The sequence below is a fragment of the Peromyscus leucopus genome, chromosome 9 (genome assembly GCF_004664715.2).
Source record: "Peromyscus leucopus breed LL Stock chromosome 9, UCI_PerLeu_2.1, whole genome shotgun sequence".
In the NCBI taxonomy this organism is placed as follows: domain Eukaryota; kingdom Metazoa; phylum Chordata; class Mammalia; order Rodentia; family Cricetidae; genus Peromyscus; species Peromyscus leucopus.
This window is the reverse complement of record NC_051070.1, coordinates 68,000,700-68,026,621: the sequence shown is the minus strand read 5'-3', so window position 1 is coordinate 68,026,621 and position 25,922 is coordinate 68,000,700. Positions and strand designations below refer to the sequence as shown.

Genomic DNA, 25,922 nt, shown 5'->3' with positions numbered 1-25,922 from the left:
GTGAAGTGTCTTCCCAGAAGTTCGTGGTAACCATCCTCGATGGTGTAAACCTAACATCCTCTGAGGAGAGTCCCCGGAGATGGTTTCCCTTCTCTCCACCTCCCGAGGAAGTCTCCCCGGGGACCGGAGGACCCGATCCCATCTTCCAGAATTCTGTGCATCAGTACCTGCCGTCTCTCAGAAGCCACCCTCCCCTTCCCCACCCTGTAACACAAGATATCCCAGAACGAGAGGCCTAGGAACACAGCTCGGGAAGAAACTGTGCCCTTGAGGAGTGAGGGGGTGATTCCCACCAGGCTTCAGATGCCCCATAGACATTTTATTGAAGATCGTAGAGGAGGGCTGTTGAGGCGCCTAGGGTGCGGAGGGAGAACCAGTTCTCGCGAGGTCTGTGTTCAGGAAGTAGGTACGGAGCTCCCCTTTGCCTTTGACCTTGATGACGCCCCGGCTGTAGCATGTGTAACCCAGGGATTGCAGGGCCCTCGCTGTCTCCTCGGTCACCTGCAGTTGGAGGAGGGGGTAAGTCTTGTCCTTGTCCGTCCGTCCCCCCCTTGCCTCCAACGTAGATTCCTCACCTGGATCTTGCCAAGAACTCCTGTACTCTCCATGCGGCTGGCCACATTCACTGTGTTCCCCCAGATGTCATATTGTGGCTTCTGCGCCCCAATCACTCCTGCTACTACTGGTCCGTGGTTCAACCCTGGTAAGAAATGTGGTAATGAGGGACTTTGATGGGGGCAGCCTTTGAAGAAAGGAGATTAAGGGAGATGGAAGGTTGGGTGGTTTTTGGTTTTTGTTTTTTCAAGATAGGGTTTCTCTGTGTAGTTTTGCGCCTTTCCTGGAACTTGCTTTGTAGACCAGGCTGGCCTCGGAACTCACAGAGATCCGCCTGGCTCTGCCTCCCAAGTGCTGGGATTAAAGGTGTGGGCCACCACCGCCCAGCCCAGCCGGTTGGGTGGTTTTATAAGAGAGTAGATTAGGGAAAGGAAGGGTGCCTCTCTCAGCTCATAGACTAGCAGCTTTATGCTTCAGCCAAGGGAGTATGTCTGGCGGGTGTGTGTGGCGTGTGTGCGTGCTTGTGTGTGTGTGTGTGTGTGTGTGTGTGTGTGTGTGTGCGCGCGCGCGCGCGTGCGTGCGTGTCTAGGGATGAGCTGGAGAGCAGCTAATGAAGGTCTCAGAGAAGGGAGAGGAGGTACCACATTGCCCCAGCAAAGGAGGTCCCTCACCTACGCGCAGGCGGAAGTTGTTGAAAGAGTGCTTGTTGATGATATCCAGCTTAGATCCCAGGGCCACTGCAAATTCCACCATGGTACCCAGATGGCTGCAACTTCGATCAGCATCCTGGGAAACGGGTCCACCCACCACGATGGGCACAGAAATAAGTCCAACTCTTGCAGAAGCCCACCAATGGAAGCCCAGGGGAGGGCTGACAGGCAAGGGTTGCCATACCGGTTGCGCATCCTGCCCAGAGGTGGCATTTAAGCCTGTAGCTGCCATGTAGGTGCTGCCGATAGTTTTGATCTTCTCTACTCCGCTGAACTTCGGCTTGGAGAGCAGCTGTAGAGAGAAGAGGCTGTGTCTCCTTTCTCTCTCTCGAGATTTCACCATCCCTTCTCCAGAAAGCCTGCCCCAGGCCTTTGCAGGCTAACGGGCCAGGCTGTAGAGCAGGAGGTGGTGGTGGGAAGGAGATGGCTGGCAATGTGCGATGAAGGGAGAAAGCTCAGTGGTCGGGGTGGGGGTGGGGGGAGGGTTGGAGAGGTTGGGGAGTGGGCGTGGCTGGGTGGTCAGGAGAGCAGAGTGAAAGGAGGAGCTGGTGGGAGAATCCAGGATGCAGGACGCATGGTCTTGGAGACGCACCTCATCAAAATCAGCAATGATCTCGTTGAGCAGCCGCAGACACTCCAGCCCCTCATGGTTGATGTTAGATTCCGAGTAGAATTCCTTAAAGTCCGGGACCGACGCAAAGAGGACACAGACACATCCGTAGGACTGGTGGTAGAGGTCCTGTGAGCAGCGGGAGGGTTGAGACGCTTAGCACCTGGGCCGGCAGCTTCATGCCTCGCCCAAGGAAATACGTTTGAAGAGGGGTGAGCCAGGGAGCAGCTGCGGCTCAGGGTGTGAAGAGGAGGGAGCCAAATGGCCCCGTTTACTTCTTTGGAATTTAATTTTTTTTTAAATGTATTTATTTCTATTTTATGTACACTGGTGTTTTTGCCATGGGTGTTGGGTCCCCTGAAACTGGAGTTACAGACAGTTGTGAGCAGCCATGTGGGTGCTGGGAATTGAACCTGGGTCCTCTGGAAGAGCAGCCAGTGCTCTTAACCACTGAGCCATCTCTCCAGTCCTGGAATTAATTTTTTAAATAGGTAAGTTTATTGATGTGTGTGTGTGTGTGTTTGTGTGTGTGTGCATGTGTGTTTGCGCGTGTGAGTGTGTGTTTGTGTGAGTGTATGTGTGTTTGTGTGTGTGAGTGTGTGTGTGTGTGTGTGTGTGTGTGTGCACATGCTGCAGCATGTGTGTAGAGCTCAGATGAGGACAACTTTCAGGAGTTAGTTCTCTCCTTCTACCTTTATGTGTGTTGCAGGTTGTGAGGCATTCTTTACCCCCTGAGTCCCAGAGAACTGAATTTTTATTTTAATTAATTAAAATTTGTTTGAATGGACACATGTGACTATCAGCTACCATATTGGATATTGTAGAGCTAGAGGGATGGGTGACCTGCTCTTCAGACAATTCCCACCACCATTTGACTAGGGCTTCTGAAAGGTGTGATATAGCCAAGATTTGAAACAATGATTGCCTTTCCCCACCCCCACCCCCGGCCATGGGCCTCCTGCATGGTAGGCAAGCTCTACCACTGAGATACCAGTCCAAAAGATGTTCCTTCAAAACAAAAACTTAAGCACAAATTTTGTGGCCACTAAGGACCAAGCCCAAGATTATGCTCTGAGGCTTGGGTGACTACCTGACCTACTGTTTAGGGACCCCAGAAAGTGTGGGGTAAGACCCAAGAGTTGTCATCCGAGCTCAGTCCCTGTGGCACCTGGGCCTCTGGAGTGTGGGGTTGGGAGTCACCTCATTGCGCCGGTTCTGGCCGATGAACTGGGGAGCCACGTGTGCCGGGAGTACATTCTCCAGGAGGAGCCGGGTCAGGTTCTCCATCGTCTCAGTTTCTTCTTGCTCCTGCCTCAGCTTCTTCTTCCACAGGAAGTCCAGGCGGCAGTAATACTCATTCTAGGGTGACAGAGCAGTGCCCCCAACACCCCACATCCAGCTTAGAGACAAAGTTTAAGGTAGAACTGTCCTGGAGAGAGATGGCTTTTAAGATCTATTTCAAGTTAGGATCTACAGAATGAGAAGCAGACTCCCCCCCCCCATAACCATGGTTTTTCTTAGACGTAGTGTGTGTGTGTGTGTGTGTGTGTGTGTGTGTGTGTGTGTGTGGTGGGGGGTAATGGAGAGAATGAGAGGGATTTTGAGAGCGGAAGAGGTAAGAAATAGAGTCGGAACACTCTCTTGGAAGTTTCCATTGGCCAAGTGTTACTTGGGCTCAGCCTGGAGATGAGACGGACAAGTTAACAATGTGGGAACCCAGCCTCAGCCATTCACAGGGAGGCCCTGGAGGATGGGGCTGAGAGATGTACCTGCCGAGCCAGGACGAGGAGCGTGAAGAAGAAGATGAAGAAGTGGATGGCTCCCATCAGCTTGGGTTCCTTCAGCACCCCCGGCCTGAGAGGTCAGAATCAAGATGGCTTCCCGTCTGCCCCTTCCCGATGGCCTCCTTCTTGCTCCCGGTGCCCCAAGGGCCCCCAGCACCCCTCCCCTTTTGCCTTGTGGGTGCTTCGAGTCTGTGGGGCAAGGAGACAGCTCTGTGTCCCGTCTCAGTCACGCTCCCGAGGGCTTGAGCAGATGTGCCCTGCGACTGTACGTACCTGGAGTCCAAAGGGCTCTGATAAAGGTGGGCGACGAGACAGTCGGACAGCCAGGCGTGGGAGTGCAGAAACAGGGAACAAGATGCCACCAGCCACAGCAGAAGCAGCAGTAGCTTCAGTTCGAAGCTCATGTGCAGAAAAAGGGAGCAGGAGAGGGAACCCAGCACGCAGCAATGCATGGAGTACTGTGGGATGGGGCAGAGCGGTCAGATGTATCCCCTAGCAGCGCTGGGAGAATGCCCAGGGCTCCTGTTCTCCTCCCAGGGCATGGGGCTTATCGGGCAAATTGGGATGTCATCCACGAAAACAGACACTGGCTATGACGGCCTTGGATGGAGTGTTCTTTAGCTTATGAGTTGGCAGACTGATGAGGAAGGGTTGGGGGAAGGAGATCCAGGGCTGCACAGAAACACTCACTGGGATGCTGATGAGAGGCAGGGATCCTGGCAGCTCCCAGGAAGCATTGAAAGCCACAGAAGATGCGTTAGAAGCCAGGAGAAGGCAGTCTGACGACATGGGCAAGAAGATCTGCAGAGGGAGATGGGCTGAGGGCACGCAAACTCCTTGGGCCCAAGGGAGGCTTCAGCCGGGCTGCACCTGAGCTAGGGATGAGCTGAACTCCTATCCAGGGGCAAATTCTACTTCTGAACGGCCAGAGAGCTTCAGATGGGTCCTCACCGGCTGGAGGGACTGTGAGAAATGTCACGAACCCTAGTGTGTCATCGATCCAGTGTCAGCTCTTGCCAACTGCTAACCTCTCTAGGCTACCCTCCTCTCTCTTTTTAATTTGCCTGGGGGGGGGAGGGCGTGATTCCTATTGAATTCTAGGAACAAATATAAATTCTGGAACTTTAGCCAAGTAAGCTAAAAATGATGTATGCCTAAGAGGAAAAAGATAGAAAGGACTTGAACAAGGTGTAAACAATGATTATGCCTGGAGAGTAGGACACACACACACACACACACACACACACACACACACACAATCATCCTTTGGTCTTTCTTCTTCAGCCATCATTCCACACCCAGGGGTTCCCTTTCAACCCGACAGGGCCAGTATGCCCTGATGGTGGTAGACAGAACCCCGCTTTGTCCTCACCAGGCTGGCGATGGCCATGGTGAACACCAGGAGGATCGTGGCGGTACCCAAGGCTACTCGAAGTCCTGGCCGTGTGGCCACCAGGACAGACAGTGCAGGCAGCCAGTGCAACATTTTGGGACCTTTCTGGACACACTTCTGTGGAAGGAGAACCGGTGTCATAGCTGCGGGGCTGGGGCTCCTTCTTCAGGCCAGGGCGTGGTGGCTAGGGCTCCAGCTTGACACCCCACCCCTCTCCCCAGACCTCTCACCGTCAGGTGCTCTGAGAAGCAGACGAAGAGGAGGAGAAGGAAGAGGAGGAAAGCGATGCTATAGGTGATGGCCAGAGCTGGGGGCCTAAGAGAAGACAAGAGGGACGCTTTGAAGGGCCAGGATGAGCTCTGGCGCGAGGGGCTGTGCCTGCCCTCTGGTTGGGAGACAGGGTTTGGGAGAGGGGGTTAGTCTTAGGGATCCAGAGTGGCTGCTGGTGGGGGTCTGAGGTAGGACATAATGTTCTGCTGTTCTGGGGACCGAACGGTCGAGAGCAGTGTTCCGGTACATCAGGAACTGATAAAGTTGGGGCAACATTGAAGGGATCAGAGGATTCCTAAGAGTGGCCATGACTGAATCAGTCGGCCTCTGGGCTGAAACCCTTTAACCTCTGAGTGCCGAACGAGATCTCAGTCTTCCAAGTCGTGGCCCAGGCTTGAGAGCCTGTCAGAACTCAGTCATCTGCTGGTGAGAGGTGGGCTTGTCGATGAGAATACCGTGTCCTCCGTGGAGATGTTGTTACCGTCCAAAGGTGGAGGTGATCGAGAGCGTCTGGATGTTCGCTATTTCTTTTTCAGTACTGAGGGCTGAACCTAGGGCCTCATGAAGTAGATGCCACTCTGACCCACTCAGCTACACCCGCAGCCCCAGGATGTGCCTTAAGATGAGGACTGTGATTATCTCCGGAGGATGTGGGTGAGTGACTGAAGCTCAGGACGAAGGTGCCAGAGGAAGAGAGTGTGGGTCAGGGGTCAGGAAGAGAAAGGGTTCTCTACCTACAGGAGCCGCCGCCGCCTGGTGTGACTCACCGGTTTGTCACCAGCATCTGGATAGTGAAGTTGGACAGAAAAACCAGGAAGGTGCAGGCTGCGTAGTATTTGAAGGCGGGGAGTGCAGAGAGCCGGTACTGGAGGCAGAGGGATGGATGGAGACGGGGTATGGGTACCGACCATGGCTGGGAAGGTATCAGCCCCAGGCAAGAGGTGGCCGGCCCCCAGCCTCACTCTCCCCCACCCTCTCCTCCAGGAGATATCCCCACTACCTACCCAAATAACCCAATCTACAGATGACAGGGTTTTTTTTTTTTTTTTTTTTGGTCATGTAACCTGGGTTGGCCTCACACACACTATGTAGCCCATGATAACCTTGAACTCCTGGCCCATCTGCCTCCGCTTCCCAGGTGCTAGGTTTACAGGCTTGTACCACGACACCTGGCCTGACTTTCCCGGGGGAGGCACAATCCCCTCACCATAGGGTCCAAAGCTAGGCATACCCGGGAAAGACAGGCAGGGACAGAAGTCCTAAACCTTCCCAGGGGCAAGGGCCAGGGCCGGGGGATCTTGGGGTGCTCCGTTCTCCATCTCACCTGTTTCTCCATCTCCTTCTCTCTGAAGTACAGTGTCAGGAGGTCGAAATCCTTCGACTGCTTCCACTGTCTGGTGTGAGGCAGGAGGTGGTGAGCACCAGAGAGGATGGAAGTGAGTCGGGGAGGGGGGGAAGGCGCTCACGAGGGTCCTTCTCGAGGATGGCTCCTCACTGCCCTCCAGACCCTCAGAGGAGCACCCACCCTCCTCCACCACACCACCTCAGGGCCGGCCTCCAGCCCGCAGCCCTCTGGTGTCCGTACTTTTGAGAGTTGAGTTGCTCAATGACCTGGAAGAACTTGGCATCCCCAGTGTCCAGTTCATCATCCAGTCCCCGAGGGGGGCGACTCCTGCACAGTGACAGCCAAGCCGGTTACCACAAAAGGTCCTCAAAAGTGCAGAGCAGTCCCCCTAGGGAGGATTCGCCCAGTGTGCCCCACTGTCAGAGATGAGGTCTCCTCACCGGTCCAGGCTCCACTGGGGGCTGAAGGTCTTTTCCTGTTAAAAAGGCACACGATGGAGCTATGGTGAATATTTCCTCTTCATGAAGACAGACTGCAAGCCTGATTGAACTTTCTACATATGTCCTTGACTGTATGCCCTTGATGTGGCTGTTTCTTCTGCTTCCAATGGCCTCCATCCCATCCTGTAGCAAATCCTGCTTCCCCAGGAAGGATCATTTCAGACTCCTCCTAACTCTATAGACTTCCAGGCTCTTTAAAGCCCTTGCTTCCTCTTAGAGAACATCCCTTAACTGGGCAACCCTTTATCTCCTCTATATTTAGGTGGCTGTTAGTTCTGTGTCTCCTTCAAGACTGCAGATTCTAGGGGCTGGACCTCTTCCAGAGGTTCTGAGTTCAATTCCCAGCAACCACGAGGTGACTCATAACCATCTATAGTGAGACCTGATGCCTTCTTCTGGCATAAAGTCATATATGAAGATAGGGCACGCATACATAAAGTAAATAAATAAGCCGGGCGGTGTGGCGCACGCCTTTAATTCCAGCACTCGGGAGGCAGAGCCAGGCAGATCTCTGTGAGTTCAAGGTCAGCCTGGGCTACCAAGTGAGTTCCAGGAAAGGCCCAAAGCTACACAGAGAAACCCTGTCTCGAAAAACAAAAAAACAAAACAAAAACAAAAAATCTAAAATAATAATAGTAAAAAAAAGAGTGCAGATTCTAAAGGCAAGGACTTTCCCATTGCCCCTGAATGCTAACAGATTCATTGGCTTGAAGTAGAGTGGCTATGCAGAAAATATTGACACCCTCTCTGACCTTTTGTGAGGTCAGCTATGCTGAGCTGAGAGAGAGCTGGCCAAGGTAGACAACAAGGTATGGAGAAGGAAGAAAAAGAAGGGAATTCAGTTTGATTATAGTCATATAGTCATTCTCATCTTCACCAAAAGGCACACACAACATATGCAAAGTTATAAAAACAGCCAGGTATAGAAGAGCAATTACTGAGGGAGAAAGTGGTGTTCTGTGCCCCTCAGACTAGTACAAGAGGTATGTTGAGCATCCTTTCCTACCCTCCGTGGTCCATTTGATGGAAACAGGGTCACAAATGGAAACTGAGCATATAGGAGAAGTAGAAGGGGAGAATAAGATACTGGGGCGGGGGGATGGTAGATTCTAGATATGGGGCCTAGGTGTGCATATATGTCCAGACTTAGCTTTTGTCAACCTGCCCCCTTATGCCTTAAGTTACATGAAAGTAGGGAAAAGAATACCTACTCATTTCTGTCTTTTCAAGAACTATTCTAGTGCCTGACACAGAAAACATTAAAAAAAAAATATGAGGGACGGGTAGGTATGGCAGCATCTAATTCCAGTACCCAGGAGGCCGAGGCGGGAAGATTGCTTCCAGTTGGGCTATATAGTGAGGTCTTGTCTCAAACAACAAATAGTGATAAGATTCATGTATGGATGGAACATTTCAGCACGAATACTGCTCTACCACTCCAAATGTTCCACGATGTTAAGAGTAAGCAGGTGCAGGGCTGGAGAGATGGCTCAGAGTTTAAGAGCACTGGTCCTGAGTTCAATTCCCAGCAACCACGTGATGGCTCACAGTCATCTGTAGTGAGATCTGGCGCCCCCTTCTGGCATGCAAACATACATGCAGGCAGAACACTATATACATAATAAATAAATGTTAAAAAAAAAAAAAAAGTAAGCAGATGCTTGCCTAGAATACATGCAGTCCTGGGTTTGATCCCCAGGATCATATAAAACTAGGTATAGTGGACCACATCTGTAATCTCTGCACTTGGAAGATGGAGGTGGAGAGCAGAAACTCCAAGGACATCCTTGGCTACTTAGTGAGTTCAAAGCCAGTTTAGGATACATGAGATAGGGAGGGAAAGGAGGAGGGAAGGAGAGAGGGAGGGCGAGAGGTAGGGAGGACTGGAGGGAGGGAGGAAGAATAGCCATGTTGGGAATTACTAATATTTAACTGGGTTCCTGAGTCTTCAGGGGCCGATTTCTGGGCTGATGAGGCCCTGCTCCAATCAGGAGGTGCCCTCAAACAAGCTCTGCTTGTCCCACCACTCTGACGCTTGGCCTTCACAACAACACTCTGGGGGCCTTTCTCTTGCAGGAATTGCACCCAAGGCTGTCTCCTGGTCCTTGGGCTTGCGGCAGACTCCACAGACTCCTCACAGTGCTCCCTTTGCACCATGGAGGCCTCGGTTTGCAGCAGGGCGTGGGCTCCTGGTGCTCTACTTTCTCTTCCTCCTGCTCACTTAGCCCCCGTGACCTCTTCCTTCTCTAGACTGGCGTTTAGAAACCCTTCCTAGAGCTGCTGAGGCCAGTGCGCCCCTCGTCCTCACTGCTTCCCGATCTCAATCACTGTTTCTGCTGGCCTGAAGAGGAAGGAGGGGGGATGTAACACGAAGGCACCTCAAAAATCCAGCCAGGCGTGTCTGACACTGTCGTGGGAGAGCTTCAGAAAGGCGGCCGGAGTGTGGAACAGATTTGGGAAAGAGGACGATCGGGGAGAGAGGCTGAAGTACATGCCTTTAGGAACATGACCTGGCCCCCGTACGGAGCACCAACCCTGAGAAGATTCGAGAGCCTTCACTACGGGTGGGCCACAGGTTACCTCTAAGTCTTATATATAGGTCCAGCAGTAACAGGCCCTGCCCTAGCTTCACCCGGATAAGCTGTGAGCCCACCTCTTCCCCTCTGCCCCAACCTTGCCTGCTCACAATCTTTCCTCTTCAAGGCCATGAGCAATGTTTCCTGTCACCTCATCGTCCTCGTGTCTGAGTGCCGAGGAGCCGAGGAGTAGAGGCAAAAACCCAGCTTGCCCGCAACTTAACTTGGGGAGGGATGAAAGAAAGGATGAAATTGTAGTAATGGACCTTGAGAGAGGCATTTGCTGGTGGGATGGGTGTGCCCAGTCAGGAGGAAGTGGGGTTTAGCTATTTCCTTTGGATGCCAGGGGAAGGGAGGGCTGAGGTACAATGGGTATGGTATCTATGGGGATCTTTCGTTATCTCTGAGGTGAGCTGGAAGGGAGGGCAAGAAAAGGTCTGAACCACTGATTGGGGCAACCAGGAAGTTCAGGGCTGTCACACATTACCAAGAGATTCGTGAGGGGAGGCTGGCAGTGGAGCCTCGTGGCGGTGGGGGCTGTTTTTTTCCCCCAAGCACAGGGTTTTATGACGGAGGTATACGTACCGGCAGTGGGGTGGAGGCACACACGGGACTGTCAACGTGGCTCAGGTGGGCGAAAGGCTTGGCCGCACCCCAAGACTCCAGATAACGAGTCATCAGTAGTGATGGACGCATCTCGTGGCCCTCCAGAGAAGACAGCAATCCTTTGGCAGTCCCCTTCTCGTCTTCCTCCTCAGCCTGGGACGTGTAAAGTCTGAGAGTAAAAATGAGATATTTCCCCCACTCTCCCACACCCCTTATAGGCTTGTCCCACATCACAACACAGCAACTCAATTTCTGGCATAGAAGGAAAGACGGGTCTTGCTGACTGGGTGGTTTGCTTGGTCCAGTCTGTGGGGTCCAAGCTGGGCTTTTACCCGAGGGTCGATGACCAGGTATGTAGGTTCGCCTAGCTCCCGAAGGTATGGTTCTCGGTGTTCCGTGTCTGCACTCTCCACAGCAAAAGCCCCTGCCAGCAGGGCCAGGGTAGCCCCTGTGATGTGCACGCGTCTGGAAGGAGGGAGCAGTGAAATCAGGAGGGAAGGCCTCTAAACCTTTGATTTCTTTCAAAGACCATTCCCAGAGCTGTGACGTCAAGAAAGGCCCCATGTTATAGGGAGTGCCTCCAGACAGCCCAGAACCCCCCTGAACTTGTCTTAGGGACTGTGAACAGGGTGGTAAGTAGCGTGTGGGGGATTCAACTGGCCTTTGGCTGGAGCTGCCCCAGGCTCCACGTCTTACCCTGGAACACCGCCGGCTTCCATGTGGTTGGCCAGTGTGACATCATGGGACCAGACATCGTACTGCCACTTCTGTAACCCAATGACTCCACAGAGCACACTGCCCGAGTGCACACCCACACGCATGTTGATGTCCACACCGGTGGCCACCCGAAGTTTCCTGAGCCGAGTGTAGGACAAGCTTAGTCCCGCCACCCTCCTCCTCTTCTCTGCCAGCCTGCCTCCCACATCCCCTCCAACCTCTGTTCCTCTGAATTTCCCCTGCTCACACACCCAAGCTGACCTGATGGCCCGGCACATGTCCAGTCCCATGCGCACGCAGTTGATGGCGTGGTCTGGCAGCGACAGTGGCAGTCCGGAGACACAGTAGTAACAGTCTCCCAGGATCTTGATCCGCATGCATTCGTGCTCCTGGGAGTATGTGTGTGGGTGTGTGGAGGAACCTGGTTAGAGGCCAGAGGGGTAGGAGGGAGTTGGGAAAGGTGGGTGTGTGTGTGGGGGGGCAGCTGTGGCATTCCTGAACAACTTCTGAGGGTGGGAGTGTCTAGGTCAGATCTATGGCCTCCCTTGAAATGGGGCTGACTGAGGTCTCTCCTGCAATGTCTTTATCAGAAGGAACAATCAAGGGCTGGAGTGTCTGTGGTCCTCCTCAGTTTTGGTACATGTGGGGGACATTCATACCAGCCCATGATAATAGTGTCAGGATTGAGGGACATGGAGGCAGACTCCAACCTAGGATGTATCCATCATGTCTGATTAGGTGCTAAGCTGAGTTGTCGAAAGCGGGGATTTCTCCCGGAAGGGCCTCCCAAGGCCAGAATGCCTGAAAATCTCTGCGCATATTCGAAGGCATTACGCTAGGGATGTCCGTAAAGACATGGAGAGGTCTCTTGGGGATGGCGACAGTTTCCTGAATGGGATCATTTGTGAGTGGTTCCTGCTTCTACTGCAGGATCGGGGAGCTTGGCCTGTCATGTAAGACTTCTTAGGAGATGGGTGCTCCCCAGCATGTGGTATTTGAGGGCCCCTGGGTGGGGAGGGAGACCCCTCTGACCTTGGCGATTTGGTCGAACTTGCCAAACAGCTCATTGAGCATGAGTACCAGCTCTTTAGGGGAGCACTCGCTGGCCAGCCTCGTGAAGCCCACGATGTCCGCATACAGCACACTGCACAGGGTGGATGGCGTCAATGGGGGGCCACGGTGGCAGCCCAGGCTCCCCCCCCCCCCCCCCCCAGCTTCTTCCCTCATACCTGACTCCTTGGTGCCTCTTGACATACAGGCTGTGGAAGTTGTTTGTGTTCTCTGGCCGTGACCTCTGCCCAGTCTGCAGCCTGGCCATGATCTCGGCCTTCATCTCTCGGGCCAGGTAGGCAGGCAGGATGGACAGAAGGAGGTGCTCCTGGAGAGAGTCCCTGCGGTGACACCTCTCCTACTCTCCTGTGCCCTGCCACCAAGAGCCTCAGCCCTCCATGTTACACAGGTCCCCGCACATTACATCTACCCATTAGTATGCTCCCCAACATTTCCAGTCCATCCAGCAGGACTCCATCACCCGGTTCTGTCCTGGTCACTTAGGGACTGGACTCAGTATCAACACCTAAATTTGAAATCTTCCTTTAATAATTTTCATCATGTTCATTATCATCATCATCAATTATTATTATTTTGAGACAGTATCTTACTATGTAGCCCTGGCTGGCCTGGAACTCACTATCTAAACCAACGTGGCCTCAAATTCACAGATATATGTCTGCCTTTGCCTCCCAAGAGCAGGGATTAAAGGTGTGCACCACCATATCTGCTAAAATTTAATTTTATTTATGTGCCACAATGTGTGGGTGGGGGTCAGAAGACAGCTTTGTGGAGTCGGTTATCTCCATCTACCTTTACTCAGGTTCCAGGAATTGAACTCACGTCTTCAGGCTTGTGCAGCAAGGGTCTTACCCTCAGCTATCTCACTGGGCTTTAATTTGATTCTGACGACAATCTCCCAGGGGTGGGTGGTAGTCACATTTCATGTAAGAGGAAATACTTGAGAAAGGCAAACGGATTACCCACACCCACTCCATACGAAGGTGCTAAAAAGCTGCTCTTTCTGAGCCATAGTCCTCTTCCTGCCTTTTAGGTCCTACTGACCTGATGCTTTTTCTCAGTGTCCAGCCTCCGGCGTGAGTGCAGCGATCTGAGGGCCTCCCGGAACGTGGCACGCAGTGCTCGCTCCATCAAGGCCTTGTGGTATGCTCCCACCACGTTTCCACACAGGAACAACACCGCGTTTGCTGCCAACTGTGGGTAAAGGCCAGACTTGGAAAGTACACCACCCAGTGGGGCTGCCAGAGTCTACCTGGGTAGCTCAAGTTGGCTCTAAGAACAGGATGAGGGGAGCCTGGCTCTACAGTGAGGGACCTAAGTTTCTCAGGACAATTGGTGTCACACTATGACATCCACGGGAGAGAGCTGGTCCCTTTCCTCCTCTATGCTCTCCGATGTAGAGTCTTTGCTGCTGGACTAACCTGGCCACTTAGGTCTAGATGTCTTGCGTGTTTATTTCCTCTCTGAGAATACTATCCCACCACGTTCACCTCCTGAGCCTATTCTACCTGCAAGAAACTACTCAAGTTCTAATCACATTTTCCACTTTTTACTTCTGTATCCGTAAGAGAATACTGGCTGATTTCCTCAGAGGTTATAGGGCCCTCTTCTGGTAAAGGCAGGCATGATGCACTGATGTACCAGCTCCAAGAGATCACTATAAGGGGGTTTATCTGTGTTGGTTCCTGCACTCAGGCTTGAGCCCTGCTTTGGAGTCCCAGCTCAGCAAATGCTCAGAGGATTTTTATCAAGCAGCTGAGCCAGCTGTGGAACATTACCTGCACTCTTGTTTTGTTTGTTTGTTTGTTTTTTCAAGACAAGGTTTCTCTGTGTAACAAGCCTGGCTATCCTGGAACTCACTTTGTAGACTAGGCTGCCTCTGCCTCCCGAGTGTCACACTATGGGATTAAAGGCGTGTGCCATCACCCAGTTACTACTGCATTTTTACCTGTGGTAGCAGAGCCCTCTGTGAGTCAGGCTGCCACCCAAGGTACAGTCCAAGGACCAGCAGATGTGAGAGTGACGAGGTGAGGCCAGCAACAGCAGCATCCCGCATGCCCAAGGGCAGCATGGCGTACACGGTGAAGATGATGAAGAGGAAAAAAGATACCTGGAGAAGGGGGTGGAAAGCTGAAAGCCCGGGCTTCGCCACCGCACAGGGCCTGACTTCGAGGTCCCCATTCTCTGGCCCCTTGGCTGTCATTCTCCTCACCTGGTCCCAGGCGCTCACCACACCCCCAGTGAACAGGAATCCGTGGCCTAGAGCCAGCAGCGCGGCCCAGATGAGGCCAGAAAGAGGTCGTGTCCAGCGCTGCAGTTGCTGTTCCCGGGAAGCCAGCCCCAAGAGCAGAGAGAAGCCACCCAAGGCACACAGCACGGGTGTCAGGAAGCTCGGGTCTGAGGTCAGTTCCTGTGGGGAAAGGATGTAGGAAGCAAGACTGAGATGAGGTGCTTTGGCGTTTTTTTTGCAAGGTGAGAGGGAGCAAGTTAGATGCCGTCCAGTTCAGTTCTGTAAAATGTCTTACACACAGGCACAAAAAGAAAATAGGGCTGGTGAGATGGCACAGTGGGTGGGGTGCTTGCCACCAAGCCTGGTGATCTGGTTTGATTCCCAGAATCCACATGGTGAGAGAAGAGAACTCATTCCTTTGAGTTGTCTTTTGACCTCCACAGGTGTGCACTCATGTACAACACACACACACACACACACATACACATACACACACACACACACACACCAAAAACAACTAAATAAACAAAAGAAAACAGCAGGCCAGCATCAGGTCGAATCATAAGAACCCGCTGAAAGTCTACCAGTTTCACCCATGAAGTTCATCAGTCTCACGTGGTTCAACCTAATACCTCCCACCCTCTTTCTGAAACTCTACTGTTTCTTCTTTCAGTTTTGAGGCGGGGTCTCATGTAGCTTGGACTGGCCACCAACTCCCTGTGCTGGGGTTCCAGATCTGTTAAGGGGGAAACTGTAGCAGGTGCTTGGCATTCGGAGTGAATGTCCCCCAAATGGCTAACTTGCTGAGGAGAATCCTCCCCTCTGAAACCATGGCGCTGAACTTCACAAATGTTTACCCAGGTAGCCCAAGTTTCTGCAGCTCCTTGCCACCCCGAGCCCTGAGATCTGGATACCTGCCTTTCCTCTAGCCTAGAAGTCCTGTTGCTACCCTATCCTTTGTTCCCACCTCTTTCTGGACTTGGTGTAGACAAGGATTAACGGTGCTCAATCCTTTTTCCCACCTTGCCTCCAAAGAGTGAAAGGAAAACCCGGAGCAGAATATTTCTAGATTTGGGATTGAAGACCCCCCTTCCTGCCCAACATGAAAATGAAAAAAAAAATTCTTTTGGTGGGGGAGGAGGGCAACTAAACCACAGTGGATGAAAACTGCCTTATGGAAGTCTGGGGGCACAGTTAACAGCCCCACATTCCCTAAACAGGAGAGAAAAAGTCAGGAAATGAATTCCCCCAGGGACATGAGTCGAGTTTCCTCTCTGGAGAGCTGGAAAATCCGGTGTTGGATTTACCATAGAACCAGTAAAACATAGTGAGGTACATCCGGATCTCACTCCCCTCCCAGTATAGACCCAGAGAACAAGCCTAGAGAGACCAGAGCTTGGTCACATGTGCCCAGAGTCACAACAATTCATGATGAGGTTCAATGCTTCTTTTCCGGTTCCCAGCAAAGACATTACTAAGAGACCCCGCAAATCCCAGTCCTTCAAATATCCCCAGCCCGAGGCAGCCCCTGCCTAGAGCAGACTCCCGCACTTGGCCCATCTCACCCTGCCGCTGGCCCAGGCGACGGCTGGCAGTGCCACGAGCGTGCACAGCGCGATGACCAGGAGCAGCAGTAGCAGTGGGTACTGTTGGCTCAGGCTGTAGTAGGTCTCGTAGAAGAGATCTTCGCTGGGGGGCGGCCGGGGACCGAAGAGGCGGGCCATGGTCTCCCCCGCCCCAGCCCGGAGCCCCTGCCCTGGGGACGGCAGGGCACTGAGTTAAAAAGCCAGACCGCGTCACTGCGCTTTTCTTCCTCTCCCGGAGCCACTCTGACCCTTCAAGCCTGAGCTTTCCTAGGCAGTAGGGTTCCCTGCCAGGCGCTCTCTCAAAGGGGTCCCGGCTGGATGTGACAGGACTTCTCGATCCTTCCCACAAACCCGACCGTGGTAGTGCCCTAGCCAAAAAAAAAAAAAAAAAAAAATCTCACCAGAGGGACAGGAGTCGGATCTGATGAGAAGGGGGCCCCAGAATCTCCCTCTACCCATCAACTCACTGCTTTGTGCCAAGCTCCCGAAGCCCTCTCAGCAAAGCTGGGCCCCGGGAGGGAGCCTGGGTAAGCAGGCTGCCACTCACCCTCGCGCTGGCTTTGCTACAGTGGCTCAGGGCCGAGGGCGACTGGCGCTTCCCTCTGGCGCCAAGGCCCCCTCCCACTTCCCCACGATAGAGTCCGGCCCCTTCCCGTGCCTAGGCGGACTACCCTGGCTGCCTCCCATGCTCAGATTGTGTGCTCTAACCACCACCACCTTCCCTCTTTCTTCAATGAAGAGCAGGTGGGCTGTGGGAGAAACACGAGGTGATGGGGAGGACCGAGAGGGATGTGTCAAGATAAAGACCCAGTATGTGGAAATGGAGAGGCTGGGAAGGCTGGAAGTGATGCCTGGGAGATCGCTGGGAGGAGGGACGTCCTGATACCAGCTGGGGCTGGGGGGTGGGTGAGGACAGACGTGGCATTTCCCTTCCACTTTTGGTCCCCCAAGTGTGGCCAAGTGTGAACTACCCAAACCCCAGCCATCTCTAGCTCCTTGGGTGGGTGCTTCTCTTTGCTGGACATAGTTACCAACTTTTGGACCCAGAGAATCAAAAATACTCCCATGCCCAGAACGCAAAGTGCATGAAGTCTGTGCGGTGGGAGGATGGATGGTCTAGAGAGCCTGGGGGCACCTTTGAATTTCTAGAGACACCCTCCTTTGCCAGGACCCCAAAGCCAGTGCTCAGAATCAAGGAGAAATGGGGAGTGGCGAGGCCACACTTCTATCCCGTCAGGTCAGGCTTAGGGTGGCGTCAGTCCCGAGCGCTGGAGGAAGCGCTCCACCCTGAGATTGAAGTACCAGAGAGCCAAGGCTCTGCTATCCCTTCCTGCCACCAGCTGGGCCCTGACCTTATAAGCCAAGAGGTTGCCCATAACTAGTCCCCAGGGCCCCTCTTCCTGCTTCCGCCAGGCGGCAGCACCATCTCCTTCTTCCCGGTAGCCAGCTCCTCCTGGCTGTCCATCCCTGCTCCCTGATTGACACCTCAGACTCACTCACAGTTAACATTGTATTTATTGACTTTTGGGGCATAGGTCAAAAGTCAGTTTGGGTGTAGGACTTAATGCTCTCAAGGAGTATTGTGGACCACAGGAAGTGGCCGTGATTGTCTCAGCCATTCCAGGTGGCTTACAAAGTGCTTTAGTTCCCATTATAATTATAATAGTGGCTGGCTGCATTACAGGCTCCAGGCTCTCGAGGTACTTTCTGAAATCTACTTGCGGAGGGGCTACCAGCCCCTACCCCTGCCGCACTGTGCTGGGCCCTTCTTGGGCAAAGCAGTTCTTAGTGGTATTGCCAAGTGGTTATTGTTTCCAATCTGCACTCCAGAACAGTTGGTGATGGTAACAGACGGTGGCCCTTTAAGAGAAGAGGAGGTGGGAGGGTTCAGTGGTTAGAAAGACGAGTTTAGCAAGCACTTTGGGGAGAGGGGCAGCGGCACCTTGTGTTCATCCTGGGGAGTGCAAATGCAGGGTCTTAGCCGGCTGGTGACTGTGAGCTGTGCCTCTCCAGAGTTGGTCTTATAGAAGAAGCTCGGGAGGAACAGTGCCTGCTCTTTGGGTGTCTCCGATGGAAGACCCTCTGAACTGCCTTAGCAATAAGGGAACTGTGAAGGGTTATGGTTCTGGTGCTGGGGAGAGTCAGCAGATCCTGGGGCAAATCCAGGCTTTGTTGTGTGACCTCAGTGGGATCCTCACCTAGCGGGTGTCCAGTTCCTCATGCATTAAATGACAAAGATTGGGTTGGATGATCTCTAGTCCTTTCTTCCCTCCCTCTGCCCTCCCCGCCGTCCCCGAGGTAACTCGATTCTATATAAAGGTGTTGAGGAAGAAGGTGAAGGAAAAGCTGAGCAGGGGGAGAGGAATGGAGGGTTGAAGAATGGGTACCTGCTGCTGCATTTGGCCCTGGGACCCAGGAGGTCCAGGTGGTGCCATGTCTTTGATCTCCCTGCAAATAGCACAAAGTTCTCAGGCTTTCTATTCAAGAGGCACATCAATCACTATGTACCCCTCAACCCTAAGTTTTCCTTGGTAAGGGGGCACACCCTAGTCTTGCCAGTGTCTCACCTGATTCCTTTGGGGGTGAGGACCTGGAGTCTCAGTAAAGTTTGGACTGGGTGCTGGGCCTCTGGAGGGCAAAGTACGTGGAATGTGGGGAGTTCGTGGAATGTGGGGAGTTCCAGCCACCGTATCTGTAGACGTCACTGCTGTTGTGGCATGCCCAGTCGGTTCTGCCCGTGCTCCTCTCCTTTCAGTAAGGCTTATGCCTTTCTCCGGAACTGGCCTGACACCCTGCTGCAGATGCAGGCGGTCCAACATTTCAGAAACCGTGGCTTTCCCAGGGCCATCCATTTCTGCAGCTCTCTGGCCTGGCTCTAGGGCAGACAACTTGCTGTCGCTGTTTCTGTGCTGAGACAGATATTGCTTTACCTGCACAGAGAGGCGTTAGGGGAGCCAGAGTCAGGGAGTATTTTCTTGGTCTCTAATCTGTTACCTGGAGACTCAGGGGTAGACTGGGTGGGCAGGAATGATGGTCAAGAACTAAAGAATGGTGGCCAGTGAAGATATATTGGATGGTCAAGGGAGCCACTTGCCATCCCTGAATAGCTCCTGGATGGGGAGGCAGTTTTGGGAACTAACCTCAGAGACAGCATCATCTACCTTGTCCTGTACCAGGGTGTAGGTTTTATTGGTTTTTGGTTGACAATCTGAAAGGCAACAGAGTGAGTTGTATATGAGCAGAACTTTCCTGCGGAAGACCCAAGTCTATCCTAGTTGCTAGAGAAATAGCCATCTCACCCTGGAAGGATGGCCTGTCCTTGGGCTCAGAATGCCAGCAGCGCACCATTAACTCCTTCAGTACTTCCAAGCCAGGAGTCTCAGGGCTGGACAGAGGCAGCTCTGTCAATGGGGGTCGATTCTGCCTTTCAAAGACTGCGCCATGAACTAGTGATGTATGGTCTACCACTGGAGTGGGGGAGAGTGATAACAAAAGGAATTCATGATGGGAGGAGACAGATCGTGGACAGAGGCAGCAGCGAGTGTCATCAAAGGAAGGGGTGAGGCGGGAAGAGGGCAGTCTCAGTAGGTAAGGATGGAAGGGCTCGGGGTTTTAGGGCACCTAGGGTAAGAGTCTCAGAGTCCGTATAGTCTTACACTCGGCTTCTCTTCCAGTCAGGACGGCCCACATGAGGATCCCGAAGCTGCACAGACACAAAGTGGAGACTTAGTTGGCCCCTGGCAAGACCACTTTCCCATATCACATCCTTGAAAAGGGCCCAAATAAGCGTAGACATTTGGGATGTTTGGGGGTGGATAGCTTACCTGTAGATGTCGCTGGCTGGGGACGCCTTCTGGTTGACATCAACCAATAGCTCTGGGGCCAAGTAAGCTAGGGTACCCCCTGGATCCCCGGACCTGGACCCTGACCCCGACTGTGACCCTCCTTGAAATGTGGACAGGCCAAAATCTGCTATCTGTAAAGGAAAGGAAGAGCGAGGTATCAGATGAAGCAGGCCAGAGAGTCTCCAGAATTTTCCCTCTGTCTCCTCCAACAGATGCAGCCTCAGCTTTTTGAAGATGGAGGACCAGAGGGAAAGGTAGAGTCAAGGAGACCTCGGGGAAGAGATCTAAGTTGCTGATGGGCAGCCCTGGGTCCATGGGGGCTTTGTGGAATAGGCCTGTGGAACTGACCCTGGTGGGTAAGGAGGGCCTTTGTCCCTTCCTGGTGTGGCTAGAGATAAAACTCCTAGTTGATCTGGGTAGTCTTGTATTCAGAGGGACAGACCGAGGGTATTCAACATGGTTCCCAAGCTTGCACTAGGGTGTAGATGGGCTGACCTTGGCGTGGAGATCTGGGTCCAGCAGGACATTGGAGGGTTTGAGGTCCCGGTGCAGGAGCACTGGGTCCAAGCTGTGCAGGTAACACATCCCCAGGACCACTTCTTGCAGCAGGCGGCAGAGGAGCGGCCAGGGCCGAGGGCACTTGGGCTGCAACAGCCCTGCGAGGGAGCCGTTCTCCATGAATCTTGTCACCAGAGCCGGTCCAGACACGTAGTCCCACTCGAGGGTCTCGGTGACCCCCAGCAGGAGCAGCACGTGCTGGTTACGCAGTTTCGCCATAGCGTTCACCTCCCTGAATATCGTCTCCCTGCACTCCGAAAAGAGAGCCACCGTTGGGACCGGACCCTGGAAGAACTCTCCTCTCCCCGCCCCTTCGGGGCCCCTCGATCAGATCCTGCCTAGAGCTGGGGGCCACTCACGAGTTCACGATCTTGACTGCCACATCATAGCCCCATGTTCTGTGTTGTGCCCGGAACACTGCACCGAACCCGCCTTTGCCCACAAACTTCGGGTTCTTCAGTTCTTCACAGGGCACGAGAGAGGCGGAGGCACCACTGGGCCTGAGAAGAGGTTCTCGTCCAGTAGGGGGCCCAGCCCCACGTCAGCGCATCCTGTCTCCCAAGCTCCGCGACAGCGCGTGGGCAGCGTGTCAGCCTCCCCCCACCCCCGCGGGCCACCTGGCCCCCAAGCTTAGTCCCCTGCCTCAGTTAAGGCGCCCCCAGTCTGTCCCGGGGTATCCTGTGTGGGTGCGCCGGAGACTGAGGACCCATCACTCACCATAACTTGGCGGAAGACATCAGGAGCTAGCTAGCGGTTGCCTGGAGTTAGGTGCCGAGAAAGAGCGGGAACGACGCCGCCTACGGCTGGGGGTTTGGGCCGAGAGGAAGACAGGACCCCGAAGAGAGTGATCTATTGGTCAAGGCGCGGAGGGCCAGGCCCCAAATTCCGCTTCCCAGGTCGCTCTCCCTACTTTGAATGAGTGACTGAACAACTTCCTTCTTAAAGGCAAAGGGAACTTGTACGGTCCCGCCCGCCGGGGTGGGGCAACTGGAAACCTGGGGCTGTTCATTGCTGGGCACCTGTCTTGAACTGCTTCCACCTTAGGAATCACTGGGCACTGGGTGTGCCACAAAAGGAGACCTCACCATCCAGGGAGGCACAATCGGCTCCCCACAACAGCCCAGTCTCTCCAGGAACTCTTGTGTTCGCAGCACCATCGTTTGCCAACCATATTGGGCGGAAGGGAGGATGGGCATTTTATGGTCTTAGACTCAGCTCTCCTAAGGTCATGGGTAATGCTTCTACTAATGCTTGCCTTGGGCCAGGTATACATACATACTGGCTTCTTTAATCTCAGATCAACTTTATTTACCTTTCTATAGACAAGGAACACCAAGCATTTACAGTTTAAGTACCCTGGCCAAGTAAGTATGGAAATAGCTTAGAACCTGGTTCCACCCCACCAAGCTAGCCCACATTTATTTATTTAAAAAATTTTTTTTTATTGAGACACGGTCTCTCTGTGCGGCCCTGGCTGGTCTAGAACTTGCTATATAGACCAGGCTGACCTCAAATTTACAGAGAGCCATCTGCCTCTGTCTCTAGAGTAAGTGCTGGGATTAAAGGTGTGTGCGACCATGCTTGGCTTATTTATTCTTTTTTTTTGGAGCTGAGGATAGAACCCTGGGCCTTGCGCTTGCTAGGCAAGTGCTCTACCACTGAGCTAAATCCCCAAACCCCTTTTGTTTATATTCATTTTTAAAATTTATTCATGTGTGTGCACGTCCTTGTATGTGGGGTTGGGGTGCATGTAACGGTGTGCGTGCGTATGGAGGACAGAGGGCAACCTCAGGTGTTTGACCTCACCTTCCACCTGGTTTGAGATGTTGTTCTCTGCTGTGTGCACAATGCTAGCAAGCCTGCGGGTGTCCCAGGATTCTCCTGTCTCTGCCTCTTCATCTTACTGTAGGAATACTGGGATGAAAGACACGGGCGACTGTCCCCAATTTCTCTTGCGTTGTGGGGATTTGAACTCAGGTCCTCATGCTTGCATGAGGAGAGCTTTAACCACTAAGCTGCCCTCCCCCTAAGCTCAAGCTAGTTTTTTTTTTTTTTTTTTTTTACAGATGCCTCTGGGCTGTATAAGTCCGCCTGTGTGCAGGAGGCTGGGGAGAGTGTGACACATGCAGCCATGCACTGAAGGACCCCCTCTCTGAATTCCTGCTCACGTCATTATTCACAACTGTTCTTTTTTTTGTTTTGTTTTTTTAATAGTTCAAATTTTTCTTTTATTTATTAAATTAATTAATTTATTTTTCTATTATCAGCTTGATCCAGTATGTATTCTTAATAGTGAAGTGTTTCACTGAGGCTTGTTCAGTAATTGAGTAAAACCAAAACTTATTATAAGCCACAGTCATTCTAGGGACCTCCATGCTATATATATAGCCTCCATGGTTCTGTGGGTTGCAGTCTGTTTGTTCTTTGCTTTTTTTTTTCTTTTCGGTTCTTTTACTTATTTATTTATTTATTTATAAATTACATTCGTGATATTAATCACATTTGTGGTATTCATAGATTACATTTGCAGTATTCATTCAATTATATATATATATTTATAATATATATATAAAATAAAATTTTAAATGTCGAATGTCATTTCTTGAAAGGGGTAGGAGGTCTTAAATACAGGCTTACAGCACAATGGGAGGACCCCAGAGGGCACTAGTTTGCTACTGATGTTTTATAATCTTGCATCTAAGCTGTTAACGCCCATTATTCAGGATACACAGATGAGGAACTTCCCTTAAGCATTCAGGAGGGTGGAACCTGGCAGGGAATTAGCATTGGGAGGATATCAAGGTCAAGGTCTGCAAGCAAGGCCCCAAACGGGAGCCAGGACCCTGCAGCTCCCCCTTTTATTAAAAAATGAGCTTCTGGCTTGGGTTATGTGGGACGTCAGCAGGTCAACTTACCTGTCATGGAGACGCTTGCCCAGGCCACACAGGTGCTCTGTCTTAGGTTGGTGAGTGCCCTGTTCTTTGCTTTATATCTAGTATCCACTTATGAGTGAGTACATACCATGTTTGTCCTTCTGGGTTTGGGTTACCTCACTCAGGATGATTTTTTTCTAGTTCCATCCATTTGCTTGCAAATTTCACGTCACAGCTGTTCTTGACACTGGTAGGGACTTGTCTGCTCTGCGAACGGCTCTGTGGAGCTGGCAGGCTCCAGATCTCTCCCAGGGCACCGCAATCAGGCCAGGTGTGCTGGCCCTGCCGCAGGGCTACTGCCATGGTGGTGCCCATAGCGCAGATAGCAGCGACTTAGGGCTTCCCACTCTTTCCCTCGCATGTACCGCCTGCATGGAAACACTCCGATTCATGGTCCTGACAAGCACATGCTCTGGATGAAGGCTTTTCAGGACTCTGGAGGGTCAGAATGTTGACTGACAGGAATGGTGGTGTACGTTTTTAACCCCCACATTCAGAAGGCAGAAGCAGGCAGACCTCTAGGACCAGCCTGGTATACATAAGGAGTTCCAGGCTTGCTAAGGCTACATAGCACAACCATGTCTCAAAATAAATAAGTAAGAAAGGATCTTAGGTGGGGGCTGGAGAGACGGCTCATCAGTTAAGAGTAGTGGTTGCTCTTCGAGAGAACCCAGGCTTGATTCTCAGAACCCACATGGTGGCGTACAACTTTATTTAACACCAATTCCAGGGCATCTGACATCCTCTTGTGTTCTCTGTGGGTACCAGGCATGTATGTGGTTACAGACATACACGCAGACAAAATACTCATACACATAATATTAAATTTCAAAAGGAATTTAAAGTAGACAAAAGATGCCTGTATGTTATCACTCCATGGCACGATTATGGACGGAGGCTGAAAAAACTGGATAGTCAGTCCCACCATTCAGTCTCCTATAGGAAGATCCAATCCCAAGCTAAAACCTTGGAACAATTTCATCGTTACTCCCCATTCCTTCCCCTCATGCCCCACAAACCACCACGTTTTTTTCTCTCTCTGTAAATCTGAACACTTCAGGTGCCTCAGAAAGAGGAACAATATGCCATTTGTCCGTGATAGATGGCTGGGTGACTTCATTCAGCACAGTACCTTCAAGGTTCATTAGTTATGGGATGTTTCTGAATTTTATTAAGGTTAAATAATATTGGTAAAGTCTGAAAATATTCCATCATGCTGTATACCACACTTTTATATCCACTCATCCATTCTGGACACTGGGCAGTTTTCTCCTGTTGGACACTGTGCGTGATGGTGCTGTGAACGCTATTGTACCTGTTTGAATCCCTGATTCCAGTCCTTTCAGGCATATGCCTAGAGGTGGAAGCCCTCCTGGCAGATGCTGTTTGGAATGAAAGAGCTGCCCCTGTCATCCACATGAGTTTTAGTAAGATGCTCGCGGGTTTGGGTTGAATACGCTGGAAAACTTCCTCTTCTTGCTGCATCTCAGAATTTCCGAAATCTTAGTTTGCATCTGTTAGGAATTTCTTAGTCTGTTGGAGATGAAGTCTGTTTTCTCTATTTTCAAAATGTCATCTTTTCACTCCTTGAAGAAACAGATTTGCAGGATATACGATTCCGTGCTTATGTTTTTACGTTTCAGTGTGATTCCAAGTTTGTGTATGCTAAGCCTCCTTGCTCCTTACACTGGTCTGTGGCTTTGCCTGTCTGCTGGATTAAAGGAGCCTTCTCCAGGGGACTGACTTCTTTAGTTGTGTCTGTTTAACTCGGCTCTGCAATTTTTTTTTTTTTTGCAATTTTTATAGTTACACAAATTTTTGGCTCATATTCCCCCTACCCCACCCCAAATCTATTTGAGAATTAAAAAAAAATATTTTCTTGGTTTTTTTTCATTTTTAAAAACCCTCGGCCGGGCGGTGGTGGCGCACGCCTTTAATCCCAGCACTCGGGAGGCAGAGCCAGGTGGATCTCTGTGAGTTCGAGGTCATCCTGGGCTACCAAGTGAGTTCCAGGAAAGGCGCAAAGCTACACAGAGAAACCCTGTCTCGAAAAACCAAAAAAAAAAAAAAAAAAAAAAAAAATAAAAAAAAAAAATAAAAACCCTCTAGTGATGAATGGTAATAATAGCAACAATGTGAATGTACTCAGTGCCACTGACCTGTATATTTTAAATGCTTAAAATGACACATTTTATGCTATATATATTTTACAAGTAAAAAGGATCTGATAAAGATAAACTTTCATGTATCAGAAGGGAGATTCAGGGGCTGGGGAATGTAGCCCAGTTGGCGGAATGCTGGCCTATGGTGCTGTAATCCCTGCACTGGATCGCCAGCACATGTATAAACCAGGAGTGGTGGTGCACAGCGATGATCCCATAGTCACTGCATCCTGGAGACGGTGGAAGGAGGGTCAGGAGTTCGAGGTTACTTTAGCTACATAGTGAGTTTAAGAGCGACCTGGGCTACATGAGACCTTGCTTCAAAGAGAGAGAGAAAGAGAGAGAGAGAGAGAGAGAGAGAGAGAGAGAGAGAGAGAGAGAGAAGGGTATATGAAGATATATTAATAAATAATTAACTATTTGTATTAATAAGCATTTAGCTATGTGTAGGCATTAAATTTTACTGGGGGG

The 25,922-nt window shown here is 51.7% G+C and overlaps 2 protein-coding genes across 5 annotated transcripts; both read right to left on the bottom strand.

Moving 5' to 3' along the window:
• Positions 1-283: 283 nt before the first annotated feature.
• On the bottom strand, positions 284-16,545 carry Adcy4 (adenylate cyclase 4). Of its 3 annotated transcripts, none has more exons than XM_028892177.2 (26): positions 16,501-16,545; positions 15,933-16,123; positions 14,350-14,547; positions 14,086-14,247; positions 13,182-13,331; positions 12,296-12,444; positions 12,099-12,210; positions 11,328-11,455; positions 11,046-11,204; positions 10,682-10,814; positions 10,329-10,502; positions 7,108-7,142; positions 6,908-6,994; positions 6,647-6,716; positions 6,090-6,187; positions 5,283-5,367; positions 5,032-5,169; positions 4,350-4,460; positions 3,933-4,117; positions 3,645-3,729; positions 3,076-3,234; positions 1,858-2,004; positions 1,450-1,557; positions 1,227-1,341; positions 576-700; positions 284-501 (listed from the first exon to the last, which is right to left on the bottom strand). In XM_028892177.2, exons 2-26 carry the CDS (start codon positions 16,089-16,091, stop codon positions 355-357), a joined length of 3,219 nt encoding a protein of 1,072 aa, XP_028748010.1. In that variant the 5' UTR covers positions 16,092-16,123; positions 16,501-16,545; the 3' UTR covers positions 284-354. The 3 variants fall into 3 exon arrangements, with proteins under 3 accessions (XP_028748010.1, XP_028748008.1, XP_028748009.1); XM_028892175.2 differs by having other exon boundaries at positions 15,933-16,321; positions 16,501-16,537; XM_028892176.2 differs by having other exon boundaries at positions 16,421-16,533.
• Positions 16,546-17,449: 904 nt separating this feature from the next.
• On the bottom strand, positions 17,450-21,301 carry Ripk3 (receptor interacting serine/threonine kinase 3). Of its 2 annotated transcripts, XM_028892260.2 has the most exons (10): positions 21,074-21,301; positions 20,716-20,856; positions 20,294-20,603; positions 19,778-19,929; positions 19,610-19,656; positions 19,253-19,420; positions 19,094-19,161; positions 18,521-18,883; positions 18,341-18,401; positions 17,450-17,813 (listed from the first exon to the last, which is right to left on the bottom strand). In XM_028892260.2, exons 1-10 carry the CDS (start codon positions 21,091-21,093, stop codon positions 17,683-17,685), a joined length of 1,461 nt encoding a protein of 486 aa, XP_028748093.1. In that variant the 5' UTR covers positions 21,094-21,301; the 3' UTR covers positions 17,450-17,682. The 2 variants fall into 2 exon arrangements, with proteins under 2 accessions (XP_028748093.1, XP_037064410.1); XM_037208515.1 differs by having other exon boundaries at positions 17,722-18,401.
• Between the last annotated feature and the right edge of the window lie 4,621 nt (positions 21,302-25,922).